The following is a 26,577-nucleotide window of genomic DNA, read 5'->3' as shown; positions in this document are numbered from 1 at the left end:
AAAATAGCCGATATTTTCGGAAACCAGTTTTCGGCAATAACTTTCGTCTCAAAATTTGCACGAACTTCCCTTTACCAGCATCGTGTTCCTCTCGTCAAGACGTGTGGAATGAACTATCAATTGACCTTGAAAGGTCAACTTGAAAATTTGGCCTCAGGTCAAGGTCATGACCTGACCGATAAGGGCTAAGTTCCATATCAGTCCATCCGTATCGTCGAGCCAAACACAACTAAGGTGTATTCATTGCTCTAGCATGCCTCTATCAAAAGTTATTTGCGAAAAAGTCAGATACCATTGGTGACCTGAGATGACCTCAGGGTTATAAAAAGGGGTCATGGGTGCCATTTTCATGTTCAGTGTGTCAAAGATAAGATAATTCAGTATTTTAGAGTGTTTATAATGACTTCCGTCTAAAAAGGCGACTTTCAATTTAAGGTCGCAAAATTGACCTGACCTTATGTCATCGATATCAAAATTCCATGACATACATTTTTTTGCATTTTGTCGCTCTTGTGCATTTGCATCTCTGAAAGTTTCAAAGCGTTTGATCACTCCGTGTAGCTTTGGCAGACATTGAAACTTTTTATGTAGTGAGGTCATTTGACCTGACCTGGTGACCTGACTTTAAGTGACCAGGGTCTGAAATTTTCACAACATATGTAGAAATGATGTAGGATAAAGTGTGCCGCGCCGCCGCTTTTGAGATATTCACGGTAAACTGCATGGGGTGTTTAACACCCCCCCCCCCCGGCAGGGCGCGGGTTAATGCATGAACACAGCAGCCCATTTCTGTAATATATAGGTACCTGTGGCTGTGTTGGTATTTTTACGATGGATGCAATTACCCAAACCATTTATCAGACCGTGGTGATATTCCCATAGCCATGCTTCGCACAACTCATAATAATTTATTTGACCGGGAAATTAATATATACCTATCCATCGATTGTTTGTTTCATCTACGGCGTAAATGAAGCAAACCACCTGGACCTAGGAAAATTTACTAACGAAACCATGTTTTACTTACAGCATAAACGTGGCATCATTCACACAGAAAAAAAATTTATAACCGTATAGTTTCAATCTTGCAGACGTCAGTGAGGTCAGAATCGTGACAAGCCTATTGGAAAATATAATGAACTGTGTCCTGCTTCGAGAAAACGAGTCAAAACCACCCAATTCTTTCTGAATTACGTCAGATTATCTGATCTGTAAGCACCCAGGTGGCATTTACTGACAGGGGCACCGGGAAGGATCATCTGAGGTGAGGTGAGGTCATCAACAGCTTTTAGCCAATAAATCACGACATGATGGGGCTAAATAGTTGTTAGTGTACCAAACCGTTCGCCTGGTCATGACGCGCCGATTGGTACCCAGAGTGACCTTCCTAGGTCAGATTTTGAAGTTGACCTATCTATGTAGGTCGTTATAAACCATGTTATTTGTTATGACCTCTGGCGACCTCAATATTGACCTGACCCAAAAAAGTTGTTTACAAAGGTTGTAAGTCGTTCAACGAACTATCAAACGCCGTTGCCGTTTGTCGCTACGATTCGTGCTTTTCGAGTTCTGACGGGGGCCAAAAAGGCCCCCGCCCGATTCAGAGTCTTTCAGAGCCCGCCCGGAATACGGTTAAGCGCTTGAACGATATATGATAATACACCAAGTGTTACTCTGACCGTCATCCAGTATCCACCCATTCCTCGCAGATCCTCCCCCTCCTGCTGCGGTCCGGCCGCCGCCGCCGCCGCCGCCGGCGCCCGATTTTTTTTTTTTTGCCAGTTACCATGCCACTCGGAGACTTGTGATATGCGTATGTTTCTTACCGCGACAGCGGTAAGAATAAAAAACATACCAGTGCGCTGGCCATATGAAAGCTGAACAAAAGTCTGCATTATGTTGTATATGTAATTATGTAGGCATGAGACCCTCTGTAGAAAGGAGGCCCCTTTAGGGAGGAGGCCCTCTGTAGAAAGGAGGCCCCCCGGAATTCCTCCGCCCCTCCCTTGGCCAAATCCTAGCTACGTGCCTGACACGAACCAAAACCTTTCCTTCTACTGCAGTCTGCAACACAGACAAGCACGATGGCAATGACATCTTTCCCCAATATCTTTCCCCAATATCCTCTCAATCAAGTCAAAATTGTCGCTTATAGATGTTTAGCTAAGCTTCATTTTTTATCCCGCGCATGACTGGGATATTTTCCATAACGCGAGTGACTGGGGTGGTGGTGGAGGGCTCTCCAGGACCCCCCTCTTATCTCCGAAACTACTGGGCCGATCATCAAAATTCAAACGGTGTCTGATAGCCCTGGAAAAAACTGTGGAGCTAAACCTATTTTCATTGACCTCGAGGTCACCGATAACATCACAGGTCAGGTCAAAGTAAAAATGATCGGCATTTCTGCTTGTTCACAAGGCTCTGGCCGCCGGCTGACAAGTTCGATCATGCTCATTTTTGGTTTACGCACTCCATGATATATATGCCTTAGATACCCTGAGGTTACCGAACTTTTACTTCGAATTTTTCAAGTCACGGACAGGTCATCCTAGGTCACGAAAATTGTATGTCATGTATCGGCCACGTGACGCATGTTTTATGGTCCATTTTACTCGTAGATTTCAAAAATAATGAGTAGAGTGCTTTGAAGTTTTGAGACGCTGGTAGCATGCCTACATCCTCTCTGGATCAAAATAAGCCGAAAATGCTCGGAAATATCGGGCACCCTGAAAAATCAGGGTCGTTTTTTTTGGGACCGTCAAGCCAATATGGCGGCCGTCTCTGCCCCGTCTATGTATTTCTTAACCCGCGCCCCGTAGGGCTACCGGCGGACCCTACCACCCGTAGGGGGGAGGGGACCGTTTCGGCCCCCCCCTAAGATCTCGGAAATTTACCGGCCGATTTTCAAAATTCAAACGGCGTTCGATAGCCCCACCCGGGAACTACCTTGTGACCAAATTTCATTGGCCTAGGTCAAACCGATGACGTCACAGGTCAGGTCAAAGGTCGGATTTTCACCGTTCACAGGCATTTCAAGAAATGTGCTGTGAAATCGAGTAAATTGGTAAGTTATTGAAAACCATCGATGGTACATTGTTCGCCTAACACATACTTCGCTATCTGAGGTCACTGATACCAGGTCAGGTCACAGAGGTCAGGTCACTGGGGGGTCACAATATGAAAGTGTCGTGTGATAGGTACATGTTTTATGGTCCATTTTGCATGACAAATACGATTATGTGGGTCAGGCAGCCTTTGGGGCCAGCTAAGGTCACGTTTTGGTGAAGGTCAGGTCAAGGTCAGGTTATATTAGGTCAAATTTCAAAGTTGATATTTTTGCATAAAATGGGTATCGATTTGATGCAACTCGTCACGGGGAGTCCAATGGTGGTCTTTGTTTTGCCCTACGTGGTCTAGAATTGCCAAAATTTGAGTTTGAAAATTTGACGTCATCATTTTTGAACAGTTTTTTCGCTACACTAGGGTAGAGTGGGGCAAAGCGCCCACCCTAACTTTCCAGCCCCAGTATCTCTTTATCTTACAAATTTGAAAGACAACTAGGTAGCTGATCTGGTAGCTCATTACCTTGGCTTTCTTCGAATAACACATCAGAAACAAGTGGCATGCATGGTTTTTGAGATATGCCATCCGAATTGAGAGGACTACAAATCGGGCGTTTTGCCCCACCCATGGGGCATAACGCCCATATGAGTGGAGTGGGGCATAACTCCCAGTCCTGAACGTTTCATTACACGCTCGGTACTCTGACAAAATAATGCAGTATTTATCCATTCTCATTTCGTTTGACTTTAAATCGATAGATTACACCACTAAACACATCTTGAACACTGTTGTTACCACCCCACTCCTCATTCAGTCAACGGGCTGTCACCGCCTTGGAGAGCGGAGATTAGTTCGTGCGAATAAATTGTTCCAGGCGATACTAACCAGTATATTGCATATTTCATAAGACTCCTGAGCATTAGAAACGTATCCCGACACTCACTTTCAGCCAAAAATGTTCGCAAATACCCGTACTGTATAACTCCCATTAGGGGTAAAACGCCCATGATGGGCGTTTTGCCCCACACAAAAGTGGGTGTGTTACCCCAACAGCACATTCAAAACGAAGTCCACCAAAATTAAGCGTGTGACGATTGTGTTGCAAACCAGTAAATGCTCAAAACATAGCTTCAATCCGCAGGTTCTGCGTAGCTAAATTTCATTGCCTACTTTAATCTCTATCAGACAAAGTTTTAGTAGTATGAAAACATGTAATTTCTAAAAATTGTCTGAAATAAACTAATTTTTATCTTACGTCTAGAACAACGCACTTGTAGAACCGAAAAAGGGGGCAAAAGTAGATTCCTGCTCGTTCTTGAAAATGGCTATCAAGAATTCTTCGAAAAGTCGAACACTTCATAAAAAAGAGGGGTGGGCGTTTGACCCGCCCTGGGCGCTTTGCCCCACTCTACCCTATAACTTGGCCAAAAAACGAGATATCAATCTGAAATTTGGTATGTAGATTAGATAGAAGATGGTAGGTACTATCACATATATTCCGTTTTTTCGAAACTCAAAAAAACTTTTTGGATTTTTTGGCTTATATATCCAAAAAATTGCATTTTTGATTTTGGGGGTTCAAAACTAAAAAAAAAATCAAAAATCCGAGATAGCAGTTTTGTAGCCATGTCAATTCTACACCTTTTACGTGTTGATCATTTTTCTGTATCTTCAAAGCTGTAGGCCTGACAGCTCTTCTCGCGAAGGTCTTTTTTCGGTCCAAAATGGCAGAACATGACGTCATTCTGACGTCATTTGTGGCCAACCTATTATAGCCTCTGGAGAAAAAAATTTGGTCACAATGTGTAAAATTGATGTCCGTAGGGGTCCTGAAAGTTCGGTGGCGATATCTCCAGCCGTTTAGGAGATATGGACGGAAAAGGACAGGGGGGGCGTTTCGGCCCCCCCCCTACGGGGCGCGGGTTAATTTGTGAAGCATGTTGCGCACAGGACATGACCAAAACCGTCTGATCATGATAAGAATAGACTATGCTGATTAGGCATCCCACAAATGCTGTTCATGTGCACAAATGCTCAAATGACACAGACATTATTTTTGAAATCTACGTGTAAAATGGACCATAAAACATGCGTCACGTGATCGATACATGATATACAGTTTTCGTGACCTAGGATGACCTGGCCTTGACCTGAAAAATTCGAAGTAAAAGTTCGGTACCCTCAGGATATCTAAGGTATATATCAAGGAGTGCGTAAACCAAAAATGAGCCTGATCGGACTTGTCAGTCGGCGGCCAAAGCCTAAATTGTAAACAAGCAAAAATGCCGATAATTTTTACTTTGACCTGACCTGTGACGTCATCGGTGACATCGAGGTCAATGAAAATAGGTTTCGCTCGACAGTTTTCCAGGGCTATCAGACAGACGCCCTTTGAATTTTGACGATCGTCGATCGTCCCAGTAGTTTCGGAGATAGGAGGGGGGGGGCTCTGGAGAGCCCCCCCTCTGTCACTCGCGTTATGGAAAATACCCCAGTCATGCGCTGGTTAAGTTGTTACCTTGCCTTCAGCACTAGGTTTTTTGTAGTTGGAAACTTGCCACTCGGCGTTAAATGAGTTAATTGCCGTAAATTGGATTCCTGCACTGCAGCCTAGACCTACCCTCAGAGGTCACCGACTGACCTGAAATATAAAATTCGGGTAGCAGTCGTTGCACCTTTTAACGACGGACACACTCGCTGTTTTTTTATGTGGCTGTAGACATTTTTGGGGCAAACGGTGATGGGGGGAGTCGATAATCCCCACCCTCTTGGATATTAATAGAGGATTGATATGTCCAACGAGGCTCGTGGGTACCTACCCACGAGCATTGTTTTGTTTTGTGCATTGTGAAGCAGTTCGATAAGATATGACCGGGCCTCATCTAGAGTAAAAAGTACCATGAGTGTTGGGAGATGTGCGGGTAATCCTCTTTGTATAGACGGGGTGTTTCGCTGTTCCCCCGGGACCTCACCATCTGTTAATCAGTGACTCCGTAGTTGAGGGGGAGCAGATAAGGCGCCTTACTCATGCCCGTGCTCTGTGGCCACGATAACCCTATGCCGTGGGTAAACAGAGCACAGGCCTCGTCAGCGCTCAGCGCTCGGCCCGCCAGACCCCCCTCCCCTCCCCTCCCCTCCCTTCTCCGTGGAGAGCGGAATGGGGAACGCCGGGGAGATTGGACACGTAGCCAACGCGAACGGGGCTTACTGTGCAGCGTTGTGGTCTTGTTCGTTTATCACATACTAAAGATAGCGTCGTGGTTGTCGAGTCATATCGATAGGCTTTGATCTATCATCTAAATGGCGTTTGGACCTGCTTTGTGGTTGTTGGTGTTTGACACATCTAGCCAAATGTCGTCTATAAAAGGTAATGATCATTATATTTTCACTATGCTGCTTTTCATAGGTAATTCACGATGTTGTGTTCGCACACTGTATTACCAGTTCCGCGCGGTTCGAGCTGGTCTCGTAAGTCGGACCAGCGCGGCGGCCCAGTCAGCCAGTCGGCACTTTTCCGTTCCGCCACAACACTAACAGCGCAGTTTGGGATCTGGCTATTCGTCAGCGGTGACCCTGATCGTGCAGGACGGGGGTGCCCGGAGGTGGTCCCGGGCTCGTGACACGTTCCACCGTCTTGGCAAGCCTGGCGCATGGCATAAATACACACATCGTGTGTACGGCATCTAACAGTGGTTACTCGGAATCATGCAGCTCCAGCCCTTGCAAGGAGAATTGAGGCCGCGGTGGAGACGGAAATGTGTTTTTTTTTCATACCGAGTAATTCAATGAATCGGCACCACGGGAGACACAAAAGAATATGTATTTTTTTCTTATTGTTCTTGGTGATAAACTTCAACCGGGTCAGTGGGGGGGGGGGGGGCGGACGTTTTCGGCCACACCAGCCAGTTTTTTCGTGTGTAAAAAAACGTCGGATGCAGCGCCGCGACTTATGGTACCTATAGCTTGTGATAGGTAATCAATTTCGCATCGTGTATGAAAGTTTTGATTCCAGGTTGCATAAAGTCAGGCCACACTTTACACCCTAAAGAAGTTCTAAAAACTTCTATAGAACTTATAGAAACTTCTATAGAAGTTTGAAACTCAGACTATTGCATGAAGGGATCAGTGTGAACAATATATATTTCTAGGAATTTTGATATCGGTGATCTAAGGTCAGGTCCATTTTGCGATCTCTCTAATGCCCATAATATCAATCGGAGCACACTGAAATGTTCTTTTGAACGAACACTTTTTAACATCGGGACAGAGGTAAGCATGACACACTGAATCGGAAGATTGCACCCGTGACCCCCTTTATGTCCCTGAGGCCATCTCAGCACATGAAACGTCTCCAACAGTTTTTTTTTTAAAATTACTTATGATTGAAGAGAAGAAGGAGAAGAGAAGAGAAGAGAGGAGATAACTTGGATAGAGAGCGCTGAAAACACCATAGAATAGATATGTTCAGCTTAACGGTACACAAATAGCCTAAGCATTATGACCTTTTCTGTGACCTTTACCCAATTTCAATTTATTAGTTGACCTTTCAGGTCAATTTTTTATCACCTGTTGTTGTTGCTGACCTTTCAGGTCAAAATATCCAACGATATTTTGAGAGACATAGCAAAAATGTAAGAAAATTAACCCGCGCCCCGTTGGGCTCTGCCGAGTGGGGGGGGGGGGCAATTTGGCCCCCCCTAAGATCTCGAGAACCACGCAACCTAGCGACAAGCGGCAAACGGTGTTGGATCGCCCTATCAGGGAACTACCGTGTGACCCAATTTTATTGACCTAGGTCAAACCGATGACGTCACAGGTTAGGTCAAAGGTCGAATTTTCACAGTTTGCAGACATTTCAAGAAATGCGTTGTAAAATCGAGTAAAATGCATTTCATTGAAAATCATCGATGGGGAAATGTTCTTCAAACACATATTTTGCTATTTGAGGTCACTGATACCAGGTCAGGTCACAGAGGTCAGGTCACTGGGGGGTCACGATATGAAAGTGTCGTGTGATACATGTTTTATGGTCCATTTTACATGACAAATGCGATTGTGTGGGTCAGGCAGACTTTTGGGCCAGCTTAGGTCACGTTTTGGTCAAGATCAGGTCAAGGTCAGGTCAAGGTCAGGTCAAATTAGGTCAAATTTCAAAGTTGATATTTTTGCATAAAATTGGTATCGATTCGATGCAGCTCGTCACGGGGAATTCAATGGTGGTCTTTGTTTTGCCCTACGTGGTCTAGAATCGCTGAAAATTGAGTTCAAAAATTTGACGTCATCATTTTTGAACAGTTTTTTTTTCACTATAACTTGGCCAAAAATCGAGATATCGATCTGAAATTTGGTATGCATATAGAAGAGCACAGGGACTATCATAAGTATTCCGGTTTTTTCGAATTTCGGATTTTTTTGGATTTTTTTGAGTTTTTCAAAAAAAATAATTTTTTGAATTTTTAGGGGTCAAAAACCCAAAATGTTTGAAAATCCGAGATAATAGTTTTGTAGCACCGCTTTTTGTCTACTAGACCATATAAAGAACTTTGAAATTGCTTGGTAACTGTAAATTTGGTGAGCGTTTCAAGATTGCATGTTTTTTGCTAATTTTTGCTCGAACATGACCTCAGTTTGACCTCAATAACTCCTGACCTAAGGTGACCTAAGACTTGAAAATCGGTGTGAAGGTGTCAAATTGATGCCCGGGAAGGTACTGAAAATTTGGCAGCGCTGCGCGCCGCCTTTTTCTTGCTATTCAGGAAAAAGCACAGGGGGGGGGGCAAAATGGCCCCCCAACGGGGCGAGGGTTAAATGATCTCTTATCCTTTCTAACCATACATTTTGGATTCGACAGGGAACAACTTTTCGAGAAGCTTTCGGCATTGCGCCATCATCAGCTCTACATCACCCCTGATGATGGCGATGAAGAGCTGAGTATGGCGCAATGCCGAAAGCTTCTCGAAAATTTGTTTTCTTTGGAATCCGGAATTTATGCTTAGAAGACATGACAGTTATGTTAACCCGGCCGGGCCCGGAGGTAGGTAATCCCAACTATCTCAGCCTGGGGGGCAATATCTACCCCCCAGTCTAACTCTGTAAATATAGGCGCTACGGAAACAACAAAGGAACCAAATGAAAGCACTCTACGATAAGATTCTAATGCACCTAAGAGTTTTGACCTCAGGTCAATTTGTATCAATGTGTAGTGATCTCAAACGATGTGTTCCTGAGGACGGCTGGATACATGTATAGGTTGAAACAGACCGGGACGCGACAGAAGGGAATCTAAAGAATCCGATGATGATACTGTTACGCGGCGTTTCGCATTGATATTTAGATGAAGATGTGTCGATGCTGATTTTTGTCGTGGTTCCCTTCCTGTTTCCTTTGGTTCGAGTCGTGATGCTCTCAACTAGTCTTCCTGTTTTCTTTGTTCAACATCATCGCCGCCGCGTAACGCCTCTCACGCTCGCCCGTCAGTTTGTCGGCAGATCATTAAGCAGTTAAGATTCCCAAAGCCCAAAATGCATAAAAGCAACAAGCTGTCGTGACTGACTAATTTTGTTAAAGTCTGAATTGTGCCAATTTGCACTCTCATATCTCGGTAAATGCTCAGAGTCTCTGCACAATAAGATGTCAACTAAACAAAAGCGTCCCAATAATGTTAGTGAAACTCAATGGCACCATTTACTGTCCCGTGTTACGGAAGAGAGAGAGAGAGAGAGAGAGAGAGAGAGAGAGAGAGAGAGAGAGAGAGGAGAGAGAGAGAGAGAGAGAGAGAGAGAGAGAGAGAGAGAGAGAGAGAGAGAGAGAGGAGAGAGAGAGAGAGAGAGAGAGAGAGAGAGAGAAAGAGAGAGGGAGAGGGAGAGGGAGAGGGAGAGGGAGAGAGAGAGAGAGAGAGAGAGGGAGAGAGAGAGAGGGAGAGAGAGAGGGAGAGGGAGAGGGAGAGGGAGAGAGGGGGGGTAGTTTCGTCGACAACTATCGATTCGGTTTTCATGCCATAAAACGGACAGCGGACACCCCGAGTGATCCCGGCCGCACCTGCTCAGTACTACCGTCTTACTTGTAAAACTTGTCGGCCCGGGTGACCTGACGAGACTTTGTTAGACGCGCGGAGAGAACAGGCTAGAAGCAAGTTACTAATTCGTTTCGTTCCGAGCCAAAGTTGTATCAGTCAAGTACCTACGTGGTGGTGACACTTGTCAATTCTGTACTGGGTGGAACGAGACAACAATCACAATAAAATGACGCCTCACCGGTCCTGCGGCGCGCGCGGCTCGGCGCTTCTGTAAAACGATTACCGAATTGGATTGTTACCAAGCGATGAGTGCAGTGGCACCTGCACACTGTCGGTCGGCTGTACTGAGAGCGGTGCTATTCTCTCTGGGATTGAGTATCGATTTCACTGTTTCATCGTCATAAACGAGCAGCTGGTGATGCTGTGCGACTGGTGGACACGCCCGGGCAATACAGGCCCACTCAGAGCGGTCCGAACAATATCGATCCGATTATATGGAGTAGTCCAATCAACCTTTTTGGCAAGTGTTTAACGGTCGGGATGGGCAGCTAGCATCATTATCTCTGGGCTTCCGCAACTGACATTATTGCATGCATGCACCTCTCAATCATTATTCAGGTCATCCTGGAAGCAGCCTGCAGCTGAAATTGACCACAGAGTCAGCCCACTCTGAAGGCAATTAGGAGCTTCCGGAACGAGCTAGTAATAATCACATTCGCACGACAACCATACTTCGGAAGTGAATCCCAGAAATTAGTAGCCCCCTCCATGCGGCTAATCATGGCACCAACATGTAGCCCCGTTACATGAGATACCCTTTTGTCGTGATTCCTTAGACTCACGGAACTCTAACCACCTCGGGGTACGTCCGGAAAACCACAGCGGACTACTCCCGGAAACCATAACGGGGTACGTCTGGAATACCACAGCAGACTACACCCGGAAAACCACATCGGGACTGTCCGGAATACCACAGCGGACTTAACCCGGCAACATAACGGGGTACGTCTGGAATACCACAGCAGACCACACCCGGAAACCACATCGGGACCGTCCGGAATACCACAGCGGACTTCACCCTGATATCCATCAACGGCGCGTCAGCGTGATGCATCACCCTACATCCGGGTTAGCTAATCAGGCACGCACTCTGCACCGCCGCTTCTCACCAGCGGCAGCACAGGCAATCGAACAACGACGCCTGCCCCTTTCACTGCCGGCTCACGACAGTACGGGCCCCCAAACTGGATCTGACCTTCAGCCAGCCAATGGCACGTCTCCAATCATTCGGAAATGTGTGGAGGCATGCAAGTGGTATCTCCACGCAACGACCAACACTGCTTTAAGTACAATTGCACTACCTTGACCAGAACAGGGGGGACAGCACTCATTTCTCATTCCCCGACAATTGAAAAAGTGTAATCCAGTCGATTGTGTATACCGTACCAATACGCTTCAGCTCACTTCCATAGAGAGGTAATTACGGCCACGCATGGCCAGCCGTCGCTGTCTCATTTATGGGGGCAGTAAACCCAGCGCTCACAGAGCAGTCGGGAGATCTGGGCTGGTGCTGTAGAAACTTTACAGTAAATAGGCGTCACACACTATTACATGTGTCCTAGAAGTGGACTCGTCGCAGCTCTCACTGGTGCAGGGCATGATGTCAATAATGACAATTGGTAGTTACGAGCGAGCGAGCGCAGCGAGCGAAGCGAGTCTTTTCAATATAAGGGAAAAATCTCAGTATGAGCGGCCCGGCCCGGCCCGGCCCGGCCCGGCCCGGCCTGTAACGCTTTTGAGAGGCTTATATCTCAGCAACCGCTGAACCGATTGGCCTGCGGTCTTTTTTGCTGGGTAGCCCCATCCCTTCTACCCCGTAATTGACTACTTTTGATACATCTCAGTGACCGTCGTGGCACGTGCCACGTGAAAAGTCAAGGGTGTTCAAGCTGTTTTGCAAAAGTAGTGATTTTGAGAGGCTCATATCTCAGCAGCCGCTTGGGCGATTGACTTGCGGTAATTTTTGTAGGGTAGCAGCATCCCTTCTTCCAAAAATAGGATACTCTCGATGCATGTGGGTCACCCCCAGTGCACGTGCAAAATACAACAATAAGAGGTGTCAAATTTGTTCCCATTTTAATAACTCGGTAATTACTGGGGCGATTTCGCTGAAACTTGGCATACAGGTAGGCACCCTCCAAGCAATGCATTCCCATGTGTTGCGGTTAAGGTGCTACTGCACGTGCGCACGTGCAGGGGGCGCTTCCAGATCTCGAGAACGGCTGGGCCGATTGCGCTCAAATTTGGTACACGGTTTGGGACCAGTTAGTAGGGTGCCGTGCAAAAGTCAGTTTGGACCCCGTTTGCACGTGCGCACGTGCAGAATGCCGCCTCCAGCTCTCAGGAACGGCTGGGCCGATTGCGTTCAAATTTGGTACACCCCTAGCGACCGGTTAGAAGGGTGCTTTGCACAAGCCCGTTGGAAGTACCCTCTCGCCCTTCCGCACGTGCAGGGCTCACTATCTCGCTCGCTCGTTCTTCGCCCAAAAGGCGTTTTACTGGTAATAATCTACCCCATTCGATATAATGGTAACGACTGGACTATTTTCCTGGTAAGGGCGGCTGGTGTAACGCCAGGCCGTATGTCTCTCTTAACCACTACGATTGTTGTCCCGTAAATTAGTCGCTGAATAGAGGAATGGAGCCAACTGACAATGATTGTTTATCTTATTGACTTGGTCCCAAAATCGTTCGGTTATCTGCTGCACTAACAATTTACATAATGATAACGATGCGGCGTCCCCTACTAAATGGCTGACGCTAACTAGGCGAACCGGCGCGCCTGGAATTCTGTTGAGGTTGGCGGAGTGATATTGACGTAGTTTACCAAATATGCCAGACGCACTGAATGTCAATTAGGTGAATGGTCCTTAAGCAAGTATAGGACATTACTAAATGATAATGATACGGTGTCCCCGAAACTAAGCGGCTGCGACTAATTGGGTGAACGGCGCGTCTGGAATTTTACTGAATTAGGCAAAGTTATATTGACGTAGCTAACCAAATCTACCAGTCACACTGAATGACAATAAGAGGGTACTTCAACAAGAACAACAGAACAAGTTGACAATAGAATAAATTGACATCTACGTAATGCCCCATTGGCATCAATTTCACTGCTGAGAGTCACTGCACTGATGGTAGAATTCATCACAAAATTAAAGCGAGCATCGCGATTACGTTTTGAGGGAAAGCTAACCAGTAATAAAACTAGACACTATATCCGTTACTGATGATGCGTTTTTCTATGCCTGGGTTTCATATAGAAAACGTGCCTTTACCGAGAAATATAGTAAGGTTGGAAACCAACGTACTCCGCACTTAACCATGACGTATTATATGAAATATAATGCAAAACGTTCAGCCGCAAAACATTGAATGCGTGTATAGGGCGTAATTGACTGACAGCATTGCGTAATTTGCTTTGTTGGAAACGTAGGAGTTTAAATGATAGTCATAAATAATTAAGCCAGAATTGCTCATTGTTTTACATCGCTGCCCGTTAACACGATTGTAACCATGAAAAAGTAGTACCAGGGGGGGTTTCAGTTTATGGCGGAAATTACTTGACAAGTTTGCTTAAACTTCCGAAACTTCGTATAATAGAGCGTGCTGGGTTCGTTGTCAAATTTGCAAGGTTTTCTTGGTGAAATAGTTAGTAATTTATAAGGTTGTCGTAACTCGTTTGTAACATGTTGAGAGGTTTCGTGGATTGTAATCACGATTGTTAGTAATTACGGTCTGTAATTCAAGTTTTCATTACTTTTCGTTATTTACTTCAGTTCTCTTAAAATCAGCCTTTGATTTTTTTAATTCATCAATAATGAACTTACTGCAAAGTTTCTGAGTACCACGCTATTTTAAAGTAAGCTAGTGCAAAATGAAATATGGCTCTCATCAATGTAGGAGGGAATGTGGCGAAAATGTTAGTTCGAACCGCGGAAATCAGTAAATCGGTAGGGCCGGTTACTTGAACGATTTTATTGCCACCTTGGTATAGTGGTTTCGATTTGGCTCTGTGAATTATAGTTGTACACAATCCATTGAATTACTTGTTGCAGATTTGAGAACCCCAAATTACTCGACAGTATACGTTAATCCGTTAACGAGTCATCTACGAAAAACAAAACAGAAAAATCGAACGCTCAATCATTACTTCAAATCTGGAAAGGTGTTTCATTTTGGACCTCCTTGAGCTGCAGTTGATGAATAAGCGAACTGAGACCTACTAGCAAGTAAGAACTATCCGGATAATTGCGACTGCATACAGGACAACTACCGTCAAATGGCATGCTGAGCTCTGAAAAATTTTTTAAAAAGATGTTGATTACTGAAATTATCTGGTATTGTCAGTTGACGTCATCCAAGCGTTAATATGAGCTAATGACGGCAGGTTAACCCGCGCCCCGTTGGGCTCTGCCGAGCAACGCGCCCCGTTGGGGGGGGGGCCATTTTGGCCCCCCCCTAAGATCTCGAGAACCACGCAACCTAGCGACAAGCGGCAAACGGTGTTGGATAGCCCTATCAGGGAACTACCTTGTGACCCAATTTTATTGACCTAGGTCAAACCGATGACGTCACAGGTCAGGTCAAAGGTCCAATTTTCACCGTTTATAGGCATTTCAAGAAATGCGTTGTAAAATCGAGTAAAATGCATTTCATTGAAAATCATCGATGGGGAAATGTTCTTCAGACACATATTTTGCTATATGAGGTCACTGATACCAGGTCAGGTCACAGAGGTCAGGTCACTGGGGGGTCACAATATGAAAGTGTCGTGTGATACATGTTTTATGGTCCATTTCACATGACAAATGCGATTATGTGGGTCAGGCAGCCTTTGGGGCCAGCCTAGGTCACATTTTGGTCAAGGTCATGTCAAGGTCAGGTCAAGGTCAGGTCAAATTAGGTCAAATTTCAAAGTTGATATTTTTGCATAAAATGGTATTGAATCGATGCAGCTCGTCACGGGGAGTTCAATGGTGGTCTTTGTTTTGCCGTACGTGGTGTAGAATCGCTAAAAAATTGAGTTCAAAAATTTGACATCATCATTTTTGAAGTTTTTTTGCTATAACTTGGCCAAAAAAACGAGATATCGATCTGAAATTTGGTATGTATATAGAAGAGCGCAGGGACTATCACATATATTCCGGTTTTTCGAAATTCGGAAAAATTTTGGATTTTTTTTTAGTTTTTCTAAAAAAATCAATTTTTTGAATTTTTTGGGGTGAAAAACCCAAAATTTTGAAAATCCGAGATTGCAGTTTTGTAGCGCCGCTTTTTGTCTACTAGACCATATGAAGAACTTTAAAATTGCTTGATAACTGTAGATTTGGTGAGCGTTTCAAGATTGCATGTTTTTTGCTCATTTTTGCTCGAACATGACCTCAGTTTGACCTCAATAACTCCTGACCTAAGGTGACCTAAGACTTGAAATTTTGTGTGAAGGTGTCAAATTGATGCCCGGGAAGGTACTGAAATTTTGGCGGCGCTGCGCGCCGCCGTTTTCTTGCTATTCAGGAAAAACCACAGGGGGGGGGGCCAAAATGGCCCCCCCCCAACGGGGCGAGGGTTAATAGCAAAGTAATAAGAGGACAACCCCCAGATCCTCAACGCTCAAATCGACCCACTCCCCTTGATATTTGACCAAGATATATCATTGTTAGCCTTGCTACCCAATTATAGACCACAATTTCCGAACCCCGTTCTACTCTACTCATCTACCCGACCTCGTCAACCCATCGCTTCGATCATTCCCCTTTCGTTATAGCCCCTCATTCACCATCATAGTCTAGTTTCGTCAGTGGGTTATTTTGTATGTTACGTGCTAATTTCAGGAGGAGGGAGGAGGGGTGGCAGTGGGAGCACGACATATTTGGCTGGTATGACCATCAAACACTTGGGTGTACACAACCACACACACACACACACATGACGAAAATCAACTTCGCAAAGGGAACCGAACGCTAACGGCTACAAAATGAATGCTTGCAACGGCATGAAGAGTGCGCAAAATAATGCTGAAGTCGGAAATTTACAGGCAGGTGAACATTTTACCGAGATATTTGGATCAATTGACATATTCAGATTTTATGTTAGTGGGCCAAAAATAAAGCATTCAATAGGCTGGAGAATCTAAGGCCGCCGAATGACCGGCGACGCGCTGCCGGACTTACATGATAGCAGTTCGTCGGTTTCAGCACCGGACTGGCACCCACGCTGACAAATCGGCAACCGCGTCGCACCGCATCGGCCGAAGCGGGTGTTCACAGGCTGGGTCACACAGAGCGAGTGTCTCGACGTCCAGGACAAATGTCCCGGACCGGATGGTCCTGCGACCCACACGGCACCAACAGTAGAGTCCGGTGACGAGGTTCGAGTGTCCAACCAGAGAGTGTGTCCGCGCTCGCGTCGTCGCTGCTCTTATATGGAGCAGCGAAGCGCATCGATTGGAATCGATCGGCCCACACGGCTCGGAGATAGGGCAGCGTGTTACATGAAACTCGGTTCGAAAGAAAGTACGGCGTGTCACATCAGAAACAACCTTGGAAAAATTCCGTCCTCGGAATTTCGAAAAAAATGTGATAACATCGATTTTGGTTCAAAAGAAAGTACGGCGTGTCACATCAGAAACAACCTTGGAAAAATTCCGTCCTCGGAATTTCGAAAAAAGGTGATAACATCGATATCGAAAGAAAGTACGGCGTGTCACATCAGAAACAACCTTGGAAAAATTCCGTCCTCGGAATTTTGAAAAAAGGTGGTAACATCGATATCGAAAGAAAGTACGGCGTGTCACAGTTTTAACAACATTTTAGAAGGTGGGATAGTCCATTTAACCTCGTGATGACCTTGTAAATATCAAGCATATCTGATGATGCTCATAACTTTTTCGACGTAACATTTCACCCTGTTAACCCGGCACCGCCTGGGCTATTTCCGTACCCACGACAGCCTGGGGGGGGGGCTCGGATTCGACCCCCCCCCCCCCTGTTATCTCGAGAACCAATGGTCGCATCGAGCCCCGCGAGGCGGCGTTCGAAAGGTCTCTACGAGACCTTCCCAAAGCACTCTTAAGATTTTAAGATTGAGGTCAACTTACGGGTCAAAGTCAGGTCAAAGGTCAAATTCTGGGGTTTGGCATGATTAGGCTTACGGACAGCGGAATCGATAGCTGCTGCTCGAAACTCACCAAAAATGACCTCAAAGACCTAGTGAAGGTACCATGTGCGTATAGGGTTCATACTAAGTACGGGTCAAGGTCAGGTCAGGACACGAAGGTCACGGTTTTCACTTTTTGCTACATGGGCGTACGACACATGTTTTATGGCTTATTTTTCACGCCGAATCCGATGGTAATGGTTATATGTGACCCCAAGTCACTGTGCTGGTGATAAGTGTGCATTGAAAGCATAAAAAATCGTTTATACCATACATAACTAAACGAGGGCTGAGAAAAAAGGTCAATTTTTCAACTTTTTATTTTTGACATAAAAATGCACTTTTCTAGACGAGCTTTGTCCCAGGAATCTAGTGGTGCCATTTGTTTTCACATGCGATGATCAGAAGTGCCTATAATTCACGAAAATGCTTATGACGTCACTATGCCCTATGCATGTTTGAGCTATTTTTTACAATTTGGGGGGCAAAAATCAAGATAGAAAGTTGAAATATGGGATATCTAATGTTCTAATACAGCTCTATAACATATATTCCGGTTTTTTGGAAATTCTCAAAATTTTGGATTTTATGAGCTGTTTTCCAAAAAATATAGTTTTTTGAATTTTTAGGGGTGGAAAAAGCATTTTATGGAAAATCCGAGATAACCATTGTAAAGAACTCGTTGAGCTGCGTCTATTCATGTCCTTAATTTGCAATTTGCTTTAAACCCTGATTTTTGGCGATTTTTTAAACATTTACCACTTCTTGACTAAAAACGCCATGTAGTTACATCACTAAAATCAATATATCTCAAATTTTTTGGAATTTTTTTCTTTAAAACTACACAGGAGACGTCAAATTGATGGGGGAGAAGGTATGCCAAGTTTCAAGTTGATAGCGTAAGCGGTTCTTGAGTTATTCAAGAAAAACGGAGTGGGGGGTCGGAGGATCCGACACCCCAGGCGGTCGCGGGTTAACCCGCGCGGGGCTGGGGTCTCCAGCCGAACGCGCGGGGCTGGGGTCTCCAGCCGAACGCGCGGGGCTGGGGGGGTAAATTTACCCCCCCCCCTGTTATCTCCCGAACTAATGGCCCGATTTGGAAAATTCAAACGCCAATCGAAAGATCTCATCACGAACAACAAAAACATGTACCCCGCGAGTTGCTGGGGGGGGGGGCGTTAAACGCCCCCACTTTTTTCGCCGGGTAATAGCATAAAAACGGCGCGCCGCAGGCGCGCCAAATTTTGTGTACCTGTAGGGAATTGATTGAAGTTCATTGTGACAAAGTTTCAAAAAATTAGTCGGAAAATTTTTGAGATATCGAGGTTTTAGTGACGCATGATTTCTGAGTTTTCGACCAAAAACGGCATATGTTCAAAAAATCATATAAAATCACAGAATAGACATACAGACATGCCGTAAACGCCATTAGACTGCCAATACCATGAACAATCAAATGGCTATCTTCGATTATTGATTATCGTTCCGCATTTTCCAAAATCTTGAACTGAATCTTGGCAATTTCTCGTGACTACATCACGACCATGACACATGCATTTCTTAAATTAAACTTGTTTAGCCAAACACGTACATATATGATAAAATGAATGTAACCATCGTGTTCTACGCCCCAAATTACCAATAAAACATGTGTCACAGGCTGCGAATATCAGTTTTTATTTTCAGGGATATGTGCCTGCCCGGTTGACCTGACCTTGACCCTGACCTATGCGTGACTGACCCCTGCATGGAGCTGACACTCTTGTAGGCCTTATATGATGGATTGTGCACCGTTTTGACAGAGTTTATGACGAGAGGCGCCCATTGCAAAGTCCTGAAGTCCATGCTACTGAAAGCCCGATTTCAGGTGTTTGACCTGACCTTGACCTGACCTGTGACCTCAAAATTCAACTTTAAAGCACTCATCTGAAGCGTCTTGTCGCGTTCTTTCGTTTGCCGCCTCGTGCGTTTCGCTGCGCCTATTGGTTCTCGAGTTATCGGCTGGGGGCGTTTAACGCCCCCCCCCCCCTCCAGCAAACGGTGGGTGGCGAAATACCCCAGCAACTGCCGGGTTAACCCGCGCGGGGCTGGGGTCTCCAGCCGAACGCGCGGGGCTGGGGGGGTAAATTTTACCCCCCCCCCTGTTATCTCCCGAACTAATGGTCCGATTTGGAAAATTCAAACGCCAATCGAAAGATCTCATCACGAACAACTAAAAACATGTACTTTATTTAAAATTTGAGGTCAAGGGCAAGGTCAGGTCAAGGGTACAAATTGCAAGTTTCTACAGTATCGGCCTTGCACCGCAGTTGCCGAAGAATGGAGTCATGGACTGAGGCTGATTGCCAAAAACGTGTTCTTAGGCTACCAATACAATATTCGTTGCATACAATATCATTCAGAAGTCAAGGTCAAGGTCAGGTCAGGTCAGGTCAGGTCACCAAAAACAAAATATAGCAAAGGGCATGTGCGACACATGTTTTATGGGTCATTTTATTCATAGAATTCAATAGGCACACTCAATAGGTGATATGGACCACATATGGATGAATTTCAGGTCGAGGTCAGGTCAAGGTCAGGTCTAGTGAGGTCAAATTTTGAAGTTGGTTGTTAAGGCCTAAAAGGTGTCTATCTGTTGCAGTTTTTCACGGCGAATCAAATGGTGCTATTTTTGTTTCCGTACGAGGTCTAGAACTTCCAAAAAATTCATTTTTCAAAAAAAAAATTGTTTGTCGTTACGTCATCAAATTTTGAATAACTCCCACATTTTTGAACCAATTCTTCTAAAGATTGGTATGTAGGTGCACATGGATCACGTCTCTGACATATATTCCGGTTTTTTCGATACACGCAAAATTTTGGATTTTATAATTATTTTCCCAAAAAAGTCAGTTTTAAATTTGGGTCAAAATCAAAAATTTTCAAAAACCGAGACAGCCATTTGATAGACAAAGTAGACTCACGTATAACTTCTTTTGTTACGTCTTGATTCCCTTAAAAATGAAGATTTTAGCGGCGTCTGAAATTTTGCCGTTTTTGAGGCGAAAATGGCGAACATGACGTCACTAAAACGTCATTTTCTCGAAAATTTCCAAAGGAATTCGCTCAAATTTTCAGGGAACGTGTACAATTGATGTAAGAAAAGGTACTGAAAGCTTGGCGGCCTTACAATTGATGTAAGAAAAGGTACTGAAAGCTTGGCGGCGCTGCGCGCCGCCGTTTTTGAGATATTGCAAAAATTCGCCAGGGGGTAAAATTTACCCCCCAGCCCCGCGCGGGTTAATGAAAGCAGTCACGCAGATGCGTTGGGTCTCCATAATCAGCTCCCTGACTTTACGGATTGTGCCAAGTCCAGAGAGGCATGCGGGCACAAGTCTACCTGCTCTAGAAATTTGTCTCTTACACTATGTGTTCTTGTTGAAGTTGTCGTACCAACTGTTCACCAGCAAACATTGCTAATGGCAATAGCGTCATCAGGGTCAACTCACTCATTTTGAGGTGAATTTTGGCTCGCGTGACAAACCGGGGATTTTTAGAAAAGAGCTCTGCTGCATCCATGTTTTCACACCGACCGTGTTCGGACAATGAGCCAAACTCCCAAAAACAGTTTGGAAGGTTGTGTAGAAAGTTGTTCAAAGATTCAGATGGCATATTTGATTTTGCTTGAATTCCTCATATAAATGAACTATATGGTACATTTTAGTTACTTATTGAACGACCTAGTATAATAAGGTGTAACAGAAACGGCAGCGCTCCGCGCCGCCTTTTTTTAGATATTTGCGAAAAACCACAGGGGTGGGTGTGTTCAAACACAACACCTCCCCCCCCCCAGCAGGGCGAGGGTTAAGCTATTTGCGAAAACCTTTCTGAAGAATGCAAAACACCGATGTACCTTCATTTTAGCACACGTCTTGAGTGGGTTTGACAAAATGACAAAGTATATAGATCGGGGAAGTTTGTCGTCTTTGTACCTAAGGATCGGACCATCGCACCACCACAGCGCTGGTTTAAAGTGCTCTGCCACGTCAGCCGTGTTTCGTCTCGCGCTGAATTGCGAATGATGGCGACCTCGTTGCCCGGGTATCCCCCGCGGCTATCCGACCCGGGGATGACGCCACTTGGCATCAGCCATGGGGGCAACAAGAGGCGGCGGGCGGCGCGTGCAGCGGCAGTCGGCCGGCCATCCGCAGCGGACCTACTGGTGTCACGCGGGGTGAGGTGGGCTCGTGCGGTGCTTTTGAACTCAAGAGGAGGGCGGCGGTCTGTCGCGATCTGCAGCACGAGCGCCGCGTGTCCAGACTCGGAGGCACAACTCAGCGCAGCCATGGAACATGTTGAAAGAAGAAAAGCCATTCTTGGTTAGTGGGGTTTGACTGATTTCGTAGGACTAACTACTCTTGGGTCGCGGTGCTGCTTCCATTTCTTTTGCGAGGAGTGACATAAGATTGTACGAGCGGGTCATGCAAGCAGAGCATTGCTTTGATAATGTATTGTTACAATTTTAATCCCTGCAGATAAAGCAAACTTAAAAAAAAATGCAATGACGATAACCACCGTGGGCATTTATCATTCATTGCGGGCACATATCATAAAGGGCATTAACCCGCGCCCTGATGGGGTCTACCGAGTACCGTGGTCTGATGGGGGGGGGGCATTCCCCCCTAGGATCTCGAGAACCACGCAACATAGCGAAAAGCGGCAAACGGCGTTGGATAGCCCCAACGGGGAACTACCTTGTGTCCCAATTTCATTGACCTCGGTCTAATCGATGACGTCACAGGTCAGGTCAAAGGTCGAATTTTCAACGTTTGACAGGCATTTCAAGAAATGCGTTGTAAAATCGAGTAAAATGCATTTCATTGAAAATTATCGATGTGGAAATGTTCGTCAAACACGTATTTTGCCATTTGAGGTCACTGATACCAGGTCAGGTCACAGAGGTCAGGTCACTGAGGGTCACAATATAAAAATATGCGATGCATGTTTTATGGTCCATTTTAGATGCCAAATGCGATTATGTGGGACAGGCAGCCCTTGGGGTCAGTTGAGATTATGTTTTTGTGAAGGTCAAGTCAAGGTCAGGTCAAGGTCAGGTCAAATAAGGTCAAATTTCAAAGTTGATATCTTTGCATAAAATGGGTATCGATTCGATGCACCTGGTCACGGAGAGTTCAATGGTGGTCTTTGTTTTGCGCTATGTGGTCTAGAATTGCTAAAAATGGAGTTAAACATTTGACATAATCAATTTTTAACCCGCGCCCCAATGTCCGTCTCAGCCAACTTCGCCCTAGTGGGGGGGGGGGGGGCATATGTTACCACCCACCTCTAGCTCAAAAACTAAGAGGGCTAGAAAGACGCGGTAAAAATCAGCCGATAGCTCTCAATGCGTACGTTTGAAAGTATTAAGTCATTTTTCATCTTAGAGCAATATTGGGGTCACCAGAGGTCATCAAAGGTCAAAATTTGCCAATTGTCTTTATATTTTTTCAGAAAACATGCCGTTATCTCAGGAACTATGGTAGCTAGAAAAACGCATGGAAAAGCAATCGATAGCTTTTGAACTCTTCTTTTGAGAAGGTCATTATCAAAATTGACATCAGGTCAACGGTTTAGCCTCCAGAGGGAAAAAACTCCAAAAATAGCTGTTTTTACGAAAAGTGTTTTTCGACAATAACTTTCGATTACAGAAAGCCACGACATTTATATTGCCAGAATCGTGTTCCTCTCGCCGAGACGCGTCGAATGAACTATAATTTGACCTTGAAAGGTCAACTTGAAAATTTGACCTCAGGTCAAGGTCATGACCTGACCGGAGAAGGTCATGTTGCATACCAGTCGATGCGTCTCAACAAGACAAACACAATGAGACCATCCCCAGCGTTCTATCTCTTTCCAATCGCGAGTTATTGGCAAAAATCTGTTTGTAGCCTCAAATAACCTCGGATGACCTTTCTAGAGGCTATCAGCAAAAATGACACCTTGGTCATCACGGGTGGTCCAAATAATTGTGATTCTGAAATATCTGGACTGTTCCTATGCGTACACACGGATCTAGAGGCATTTTCATTTTTCTCCATTGACTTGTAATGGAAAGGTCACGCCACTGACCTGACCTTAGGTCACGGATATAAAAAATCCGATATATACAAATTGTAGGCGCCCATAACAGCATGCAATCCACCAAGTTTAAAACCTTTCAGACAAACACTGCAGGCTGGGCATGATTGCAAACTTTTTTAGGCTTGGTCAGTTAACTTGACCTGGTGACCTGACCTGACATGACCTGGGGTCAAAAATTTCATACATTGTCCAAAATTGATGTACCAAAAGCTACCCCAAGCGGCGCGGGTTTTTCATTCACACGCAAAAAACGCGACAGGGTGGTAACATATGCCCCCCCCCCCCCCACACTTGGCGCGAAGGTTAACAGTTTTTTACGCTATAACTTGGCCAAAAAATGAGGTATCGATTAAAAAATTTGGTATATAGATAGAAGAGCGCAGGGACTATCACATATATTCCGTTTTTTCCGAAACTCGAAAAACTTTTGGATTTTTTTGCGTTTTCCTTAAAAATCAACTTTTTTATTTTTCGGGGTCAAAATCCCAAAAAAAATTTAAAGGCGAGATAGCAATTTTGTAGCGCTGTCTTTTCTCTACATGACCACATAAAGAACTTTGAAATTGCTTAGTAACTGTAGCTTTTGTGAGCCTTTCAAGATTTCATGTTTTTGCTCATGTTTGCTCGAACATGACCTCTGCAGTTTGACCTCAATAGCTCCTGACATAAGGCGACCTAAGACTTGAATTTTTGTGTTAAGGTGTCAAATTGATGCCCGGGAAAGTACTGAAAATTTGGCGGCGCTGCACGCTACCGTTTTCTTGCTATTTAAGAAAAACCACAGGGGGGGGGGCGGGCCAAACTGGCCCCCCTCCAACGGGTCTAGGGTTCAAGTACACGTCAAACATTTTCGCTTCTAACTTTTTATCTAATAAAGATAAAGCAGAAATAAAAGCACCGGTGAACCAGTGAGCTTAGCAAATCAATGCGTATCAAATAGTTTCGTTTGTTACCAGTTTGGGCGAAATTTAACCCTCGCCGGACCTATTGGTTTTCTACATACGCGCCGGCCGAGGGGGGGGGGCGGGTACGACCCCAACCTCGCCGTTTCACTCCTGGTGGAGCTAGCGCGTCGCAGAAAAAAAACGAACGTGTGCGCCGTTACGAGACGCAGAGATTGGTACCCGATTTTAACCCTCGCCGGCCGAGGGCGGGGGGTGGCTGCCGCCCTCCATAGGTTTTTTTCGCGATAGCTCCAAACACGCTGGCGATAGAAAGCTGAAACTTTGCATACCTGACCTTTGATTCAAGCCAGATCTTTTGAGACCAACTGCATTTTTGGGTCAGGTCAGGTCACTGACCTATGACGTCATAAGTGAACCTCTGCACGGTCTTCAGATGTCGCAACTTCGCAACGCCCTCACTGCCAGAGGAGATGTCACAGGGAAATGAAACTTGCAGGATCTAGTATCCATTATGAGTCTCACAGCTTGTACATCTCGGATTTTTCCTAAAGGTCATATGAGGTCAGGTCATTTTCGTGGCCTCACCATTAAATTGGGAAAAATGAAAACTGCTATGCTGGCGCCGGGAACGATCTCAAACTATCTCAAGCACACAGAATCGTGATTTGATGCACCCTTGCAAGGTTAGATGCCTCACTTTTGCAGTGTTGACCTTGCGTGACGTCATTTATGACGTCATCAAGGTCATATTAGTTTTTCGTTAATAACTCTTCATCAAATTGAGCTAGCGAGTCAGGAAAGCCACCAATGGATTTAGGAAGACCTGCCGAATCGAATGATATGCAACATGACTTCTTTCGACCAACTTCGTGACCTGGGGGTGCTGACCTGACCTTGACCTGAGGTTAACACCCTAAGTTGACCTGACCCGAACAAAAAGTATATCATTTGACGCGTCTGAGCGAGGCGAACACGATGCTGCCAAAGTCGCTGCTCTGCGGCCGTTTTTTTGCGAAGTTATTTACCAAAAACTGAACCGTACCTTGGGGTAATTGACCTGACCTCAGAGGTCACCGGTTGACCTAGGACCTTAAAATCGGGTACCAATCTCTGCGTCTCGTAACGGCGCACACGCTCGTTTTTTTCCGCGATGCGCTAGCTCTACCAGGAGCGAAACGGCGAGGGGGGTCGTACCCGCCCCCCCCCTCGGCCGGCGCGTATGTAGAAAACCAATAGGTCCGGCGAGGATTAAGGTCCTAGGTCAACCGGTGACCTCTGAGGTCAGGTCAAGTGCCCCAAGGCCTTAAGTTCAGTTAATGGTGAATAACTTCGCAAAAACGGCCGCAGAGCGCCGATTTTGGCAGCTTCGTGTTCGCCTCGCTCAGGCGCGTCAAATGATATACTTTTTGTTTGGGTCAGGTCACCTTCAGGTGTTGACCTCAGGTCAAGGACAGGTCAGCGCCCCCAGGTCACGAAGATGGTCGAAAGAGTTCATGTCGCATATCATTCGATTCGGCACGTCTTCCTGAGTCCATTGGTGGCTTTCCCGACTCGCTAGCTCAATTTGATCGGGAGTTATTGACGAAAAACTAATATGACCTTGATGACGTCATAAGTGACGTCACGCAGGGTCAACATTGCAAAAGTGACGTATCTAACCTTGCAAGGAGTGCATCAAATCACGATTCTGTGTCCTTGAGATAGTTGGAGGTCGTTCCCGGCGCCAGAATAGCAGTTTTTATTTTTCCCAATTGACTTATAATGGTGAGGTCACGAAAATGACCTGACCTCATATGACCTTTAGGAAAACTCCGAGATATACAAGTTGTGAGACTAGTAATGCATACTTAGATCCTGCAAGTTTCATTTCCCTGTGAAAGCTCCTCTGGCAGTGAGGGCGTTGCGAAGTTGCGACATCTGAAGACCGTGCTGAGGTTCACTTATGACGTCATAGGTCAGTGACCTGACCTGACCCGAAAATGCAATTGGTGTCAAAAGATCCGGCTTGAATCAAAGGTCAGATATGCCAAGTTTCAGCTCTCTATCGCCAGCGTGTTTGGAGTTATCGCGAACAAACCCTAGGGGGGGGGGGGGCGGCACCCGCCCCCCCCCCCCTCGGCCGCCGAGGGTTAAATTTGATAGCGCTCCGTGCCACGGTTCTTACGCTATTAACGAAAAAAAAACTCTGTGATTCCGTTTCCGCTAAACTAGCCCAATTTTACCTTGACCTTGCATCGTTTTTTGGTGATCTAG

General features: G+C 45.5%; 1 protein-coding gene across 1 annotated transcript in view; it reads left to right on the top strand.

Annotated features, from left to right (window-relative positions):
- Nucleotides 1-5,854: 5,854 nt before the first annotated feature.
- The window catches only part of LOC122368547 (sphingolipid delta(4)-desaturase/C4-monooxygenase DES2-like), a 29,505-nt gene continuing 8,782 nt past the window's right edge, over nucleotides 5,855-26,577 (top strand). The window contains exon 1 of the mRNA XM_043342568.1: nucleotides 5,855-5,870. Within this exon, the coding sequence (XP_043198503.1) occupies nucleotides 5,855-5,870 (16 nt within the window). The remainder of the gene's footprint in view (nucleotides 5,871-26,577) is intronic.

The sequence above is a fragment of the Amphibalanus amphitrite genome, unplaced genomic scaffold (genome assembly GCF_019059575.1).
Source record: "Amphibalanus amphitrite isolate SeventyFive unplaced genomic scaffold, NRLGWU_Aamphi_draft 000956F_arrow, whole genome shotgun sequence".
Taxonomy (NCBI): Eukaryota; Metazoa; Arthropoda; class Thecostraca; order Balanomorpha; family Balanidae; genus Amphibalanus; species Amphibalanus amphitrite.
Note: the sequence above shows the minus strand (reverse complement) of the source record. Positions and strands in the feature narration are given on the sequence as shown.